The sequence below is a fragment of the Phaseolus vulgaris genome, chromosome 3 (genome assembly GCF_000499845.2).
Source record: "Phaseolus vulgaris cultivar G19833 chromosome 3, P. vulgaris v2.0, whole genome shotgun sequence".
NCBI classification, from domain to species: domain Eukaryota; kingdom Viridiplantae; phylum Streptophyta; class Magnoliopsida; order Fabales; family Fabaceae; genus Phaseolus; species Phaseolus vulgaris.
In genome coordinates, this window is record NC_023757.2 from 41,007,421 (window position 1) to 41,013,797 (window position 6,377).

Consider the following 6,377-nt stretch of genomic DNA (forward strand, 5'->3'; position numbering starts at 1 on the left):
AAAACAAAACAAAAAATACTTTACCTTCTTCTCTGAACAAGAAACCATCAAGAGAAAACCACTACCCAGTCACCAAGACACCATCGACCACCACCAATATAAACGCCTTCTTGTGCCAAGAGATAGAACAACGTCATCACCGTTCAAAGAGGAATGGAGTTTGTGTCTGCAGTCTGTGGGGCAAAGGAAAAAGAAAGAGTAGATTGTGGATCTTATGTGTATTTTAGGAATTTTTAGAAAAAATACTAGGGATATGTTTGTTTTTGCAAAAACATTGTGGAGATGCAGGAAGAAAAATGTAGGGGTGTAGGAAGATATTACCCTGATTGAATCTGTCTAAATTGAAAAGAGTGAAAAAAAATTTAAACAATATAAAATGGTTATCCATGCACACAATTATTATAATGATTTTTCTCCCTCGCTTCAATTCTTAATATTACTATTGTATTCTGGATTAGATAACCCAAAAAGTTAATCCAGATATGGAACTAAGTTTTTATGTTACACAATCAGAACATAACTACTGAATTTTGAAACTTACGAATCAAGTAATCCAAAAATATATCAAATTAAAAAATGAAGCAAAACTATCCAATTTGAAAGTTATTTTTGAGTCATCAAATCACTAATGGGATTATCCAATCCGAAAACTATTTTTAATTATTAAATGACTATGAATTATTTTGAAACTTATTTTTGAGTTATAAAATGAGTTATAAATTACCCAATTTAAAAGTTATTTTTTAATTATCAAATAAAATACGTATTACCTAATCAAGAAAAGAAAATTGAATGCATTTTTTAATTTGCATAACTGTGTGAGTGAGACGAAAAAAACTACAAAAGAGCAACTAGAAGTGCGCCAAAATGAATGAAATCATGTGCCGGACTGAAGGTGGAACACTACTGAAATTGAAGGAGAGGTTGGAGGTGCGCTGGAGGAGAAGAGTGAAAAACGGCGTGAGTAAATTACTGAAAGGTATAATAGTAATTCGACTTTAGAATGTGTTTAGTAAAGAAGTGATTGAGGTGCTGGAAGAAAACCGTCAGGATGGTGAAAAATAGAAAAAGGCAAAAACTAAGTTCCTGAAAAAAAGAAGTGCATGTTAGTTTTCTGTTGAGAGAGAGCGTAAACTCTAGTTGAAAACCAATCCAAAAAAAAACAAGTTTTTTCGCGTCTGAGTTAGATGAAAGAAAGAAGACTGTTTCTTCCTGCACCTCCATACCTTCTTCTCTCACCTCCATATATTTTTGAATTTTCAAAAATGCTCCTCAATAATATTCCAGATTACGTAATCTGAAAGTTATTTTTCAAAATTTAAAATTAACTTCTGGATTATGTAATTCAAAAGCCTTTTTTCATATGCATTATTATTTTCCGGATTACATAATCCAAAAGTCTTATTCAGCTTCCAGATTATGTAATCTGGAAGTCTTTTTTTAAATGTGTTTCAGATTACATAATCCGGAAAATAGTTTATGGGGGTGACAAAAAATGATAAAAATGTATTTTCATATTGTGTATAAAGGTGGCAGAAGAAAATATGAAGGTGCAGGAAGAATTTGATTTCTTTTAAATCTTTTCTTCTCATGGCCTTAGCCCATTTTACTGTCACGTGGGCCTCAATTTTATGCGTTCCATCAAATAATAGTTAGGATTTTTATATTTTAAGTATGCCTTTTCAAAATAAAATAGAGCCTTTTTTAAGGGTGCAGAAAGAAGTGTTCACGTTTCGAATTTATCTCTTTTTGTACTGCATTTTTTCTTCTTCTTTAAATGTTTGGTTTATGCTATTGATCTAAGTAGTACAAATAATTGTTGGCAGTTTCTTTCTGCACCTCTACATTATTCTTTCTGCACCCCCACAATTTTGTAAATCCCGAAAACTAACCTTCACCTTTTATTTAAAATCGAAATCTGAAAGTATGCTATGGATTCATCAATCCAAAAGTGAATCATGTTGTTTTCCAGATGAAGGGTGTTTCGAAAGCAAAGTTTGTATAAATTGTTGATTTTCAGATTGCTGAATTCGGAAGCCTAATTTCTATTACGGATTGATGAATCCGGAATGATTTTTTTCAACTATGTGTTTTTGAATCCAGAATGCATATTTTGAATTACGGATTGACGGATCTGGAATGGTTTTTTTAATTATGGATATTTTGTATTTTTTATTTTGGATTAATACTGTCATTCATGTACTACCAGAAGCATCAATCTGAAAAGTTACCGGACACGTCGTCAATCCAAAAATTTTCTAGATTTTGTAATCTGAAATAAAAGAAATAAATATACCGTTTTTATATAGAGACAGTTTTGTCTTTAGGGAGGTGCAGAAAAAAAATATAAGGATTCAAGAGTAAACTGCCATAATTGTTTTTAATAAAGACTATCTATGTGTAACTTTATTTCTATTAATTATACTAGTGTATCCATGATAAAATAATTCAATATAAATTAACGATAAACCAAACTTTAGTTATATTTAACTAAATTAAAACCAAATACCTATGTAAGTAATAAAAAATAGTTAATTGTATTTTTAGTCTTTCAAATTTGTAACTATACATTAACAATGTTAAATAATTTTACATCATTACTTATTTTCAAATTATTGTTGATATGACTTTTAATATAGTTATTATAGAAATCAACAGACTTCATATATATTAGTTTGTAATTTGGATAACGGGGCAACATTATTCTATATTATATTTTTTTCTCAAATTTTAATACAAATCCCATATTTTTTAAAACGATTTGTTAGTGCGGGGATCGGTTGGGACATTTCTGATGAGTCAAGCACCAAATAATTCCAACTTTCTAAAGAAATGAAAATTTTTAGATTTTCTTTAAAATACTTTATTAAAGTTATCATAATTGTACATAATTAATTTAAGCCCAATTATCCGACATTATAAATATTAGAAATATTTTCTGACCAATGATGAAATATAGTTACTTGTGTTGATATTAATTTAAATAATAAATTATTTATATATATTTATCTTTGTTTTCTTATTTAATTTACTGATCATCTTGTTTCTTTTTTTTAATAATTTTTTAACTCGTCGGTCAATTTATTTTTTCTCTTTTAAAAAATGAATGGGAGGAAATTGAAGAGAAATAACTCAACTTACTTAGACAGAAAAATGAAATTAATGATTGGAATTAGGTTTAGTTTTAATCAATTGGGGATTGGAGAGTATATAAAAAACCTAAAAAGATGAAGCAACAATACATTACACACTTGAATCTTCTCAAACCTAGAAGATTCTTATACATAAAAACCATGTAATACTTATAACCTAATATTATAACATTCCAATAAAAACTTGATAGTTTTGAAATGCACTTTATAAACTAAATCATTTATCTTCTCAAGAGGGAGATTTAGTTATTTTTTTATCCAATATCGATAAAGCTTTTGTAACTAATAATTGAAGTTATATATTAATTTTTAATGTACGAGTTTTGTCCAGGTAATAATCAGTTTATTAAATTATTTTTTTTAATAAATCTAATTTTAAAAATAATTAGTAATATAGAATAACATAAAAGAATATAATTATATAAATTTATTATATAATTAAAATTGTATTCTTCTAGAAAAAAATATTATTATATAATTATAGTTTTCTATATTTTTTTAAAAATAACTACATTTTTATTAAATCTTTTCTATTTATATATATTTTTAAATCTTTGACATTTTGTTTGTGCGTTTATAGTTTGATCACTTTTAAGTTTATAATTCAATTAAGTAACATAATTTTATAATTATTCAAAATTATAATATCAAAATTAGTTTAAAGAAAATAAATTATTAGCATCTCATTAAATGATAATTATTTTTGTTAACTAAATATGTTGAAAATTAAATACTGAATAAAAAATAAAATAAAATATTTTTTTATTAACTAAGAAATATATTTTAGTTAAATTATATATTTAAAAATATAATTATCTGAATTTTTTTTATCTTTATTATGTTAATTAATATTTTATTTTTTAGTGTTAAACTAATCAGAACTAATAATAAAACAAAAAAAAAACTATTAAAAGAAGTAAAAAATTTAATACTAACAAAAACATTTAGGAACAGGAAAAATCATATTTTCGAAACTAAAAATATATTTAAGTACATTTTTAAATATTATTAATTTCTAAAATAATTCAAAATTTAACTTAAAAATAAATATGAAAAAATTCGATTGAAAAAAGATAAAAAAAAAATACAAAATTATAAAACGCCATTGTTGAAAAATCCGGCAAATACTCTCATTGAGTAGAAACTCTTGAAAAAATCGTATTTAAGATAATTATCATAGTTTATGCATTAATTAAGAAAGTAAAAACAATTTTTATTTAAGAAAATATAATATTGAATGTTACTTGAAATTATGTCTAAAAGGATGTTATAAACTAAATAAGATGAGCACAAATACTAAATATATCTGTTTTTATCTAACAATAAAAAGTAGTGAAATAAGTAGCTATTACACTTTTATATTACCTCTTGGAAAAAAAGAAGGATCATGTTTCTAAAATGCAAGCAGCATTTCATGATTCCAAATGCACTTGCAACAGCATCATTTGAGTTGCAGAAGCTACTGCAACCGCAACTATGGTTTAAAATAGCTGCATCCAATATCTTTTCCAATATATGCGACTATATCTCTCTTTTCAACAAATTTATTTTTAAAGATCTCTCTAGAAAAAAAAAAGTTCATCTATAAATTAATTAATTTATAACTTAATTTTAGGTTAATCATAAGTTAAACATGTCTTATTGTCTTGTATCTGAAGACACAGAAGAACGAAGATTAGAAGAGAGCGAAAAAATTAGAAAACAAGAATAAAATATTAAAAACATGAAAAATGCAATAATTTTGACAGTTTAAACTTTTTTTTTTCAAATGAGGAGATTTGGAAAGAAATTCACTCAAAGGAAAATACATACAACTGTTACAATACACGATATACATTATTTTGTAAAATTATTTAAATATATTTTTTATTAATATTTTATAATTATTTTTCTTAATTTAAAAATTATTTTAATTTTTTTAATCTAATGACATCAATCAATACCATTTTTCATTCAAATCTCCTCACTCTTTTTCCTGCAATTTAATTTTCTTTTCACTCTTTTCCTTACACTCTGACTCTTATTCAAATCTCCTCACTCTTTTCCTCACTCTGACTCTGACTCTTTTCCTTGACAGAAGCCTTAGAATGAATCAAAAGAGTTTGGGAGAACAAGCAGAAGCTGTTTTAAAAATGTAAAAGATTCCTCCTCTTATTGTATCAATGATGGGCACTTTCCAAGTGCTGCAATTACCACCAACCATTAGCTTCAATCCACCTCCAACAAACAGAATTTTGAGTTATTGTATACCTATTTGTAAATGATGGTATGCCAATGATATGGAAAACAACCCATGATGAAGAATGGTTTGCCAGGCACGTGCCCCACATGGCCAAATTTCTCATTTCACTACATTTAGTACACCATATCACATGTGGAAGATTGAAGTGGCAATTAATGGAGTGTGTTTGAAAACTTAAAACGAAGAGAAGTTACATAGATATGCAATTATTTTTGGAGGGGACATAGCTAGCTAGTTGCGAGTGGAAGTGGTTGTATGGTCAGTAGTAGTGACTGGGTATTTCTGAGCATTCTTCACTATTTTAGTCAGAGCTGCTTGTCCAAGATCTAGCCCACAAACATCTGCAAGACGCACTAGATAAAGCAAAACATCTGAAAGCTCTTCCTCTAAGTGCTCCTTATCATCACTACTCCAATTCGGTAGCCCCTTTGCAACCTCTCCTTTCCACTGGAATATCTCAGAAAGCTCTCCCACCTCTCCAACCTGCATAATCCAATATTTCATTAACTGTCTTAAAAAAAAATTCAACATCATATATACACACATCATGGGACTTACAAGAGCTAAAAGAAGGTTCCTCGGACTGTGATATTGATCCCATCCTCTTACTTCAGCAAACTCAGCAAGCCTTTGGCTAAGTTCCTCAAGAGAAACATCTCTTTTTCTAGGAAATCCATTAGAGTACTCCATTTTGTGTAAGCAAGGGTTGTCTTTGTCTTTTTGGTTCATCCAGAGTCTTGCGAGCATGTCCAATTTATAGACAACTTGAGGGAGTGGGCCACAAGATAGAAAAAAAAAGAGAGAGAGAGAAGGTGAAACAGTTGATGAGATATATTCGTATTTCTTTTGTTCCCTTCCCTTTCTAACTAATATATGCACTAATTGGTATAGTGCAGGGGCACTTGATTGGTTTTTTCTGTAGGACAGTAATCATGGAGATGGCATGGCAGATATGCCTCTATCTTTACATTCATGACTTGAAA

The 6,377-nt window shown here is 27.8% G+C and overlaps 1 protein-coding gene across 1 annotated transcript; it reads right to left on the minus strand.

Moving 5' to 3' along the window:
- Window positions 1–5,446: 5,446 nt before the first annotated feature.
- On the minus strand, window positions 5,447–6,132 carry LOC137807737 (uncharacterized). Its single transcript, XM_068608516.1, has 2 exons — window positions 5,953–6,132; window positions 5,447–5,877 (listed from the first exon to the last, which is right to left on the minus strand). Exons 1-2 carry the CDS (start codon window positions 6,121–6,123, stop codon window positions 5,626–5,628), a joined length of 423 nt encoding a protein of 140 aa, XP_068464617.1. The 5' UTR covers window positions 6,124–6,132; the 3' UTR covers window positions 5,447–5,625.
- Between the last annotated feature and the right edge of the window lie 245 nt (window positions 6,133–6,377).

Excerpts from the sequence above, each read along its gene's own strand:
- LOC137807737 (XM_068608516.1), bottom strand. The coding sequence starts at position 6,123 with ATGAACCAAAAAGACAAAGACAACCCTTGCTTACACAAAATGGAGTAC. Across the intron at positions 5,878-5,952 it reads GGAACCTTCTTTTAGCTCTT|GTTGGAGAGGTGGGAGAGCT; the intron begins GTAAGTCCCATG and ends TGGATTATGCAG.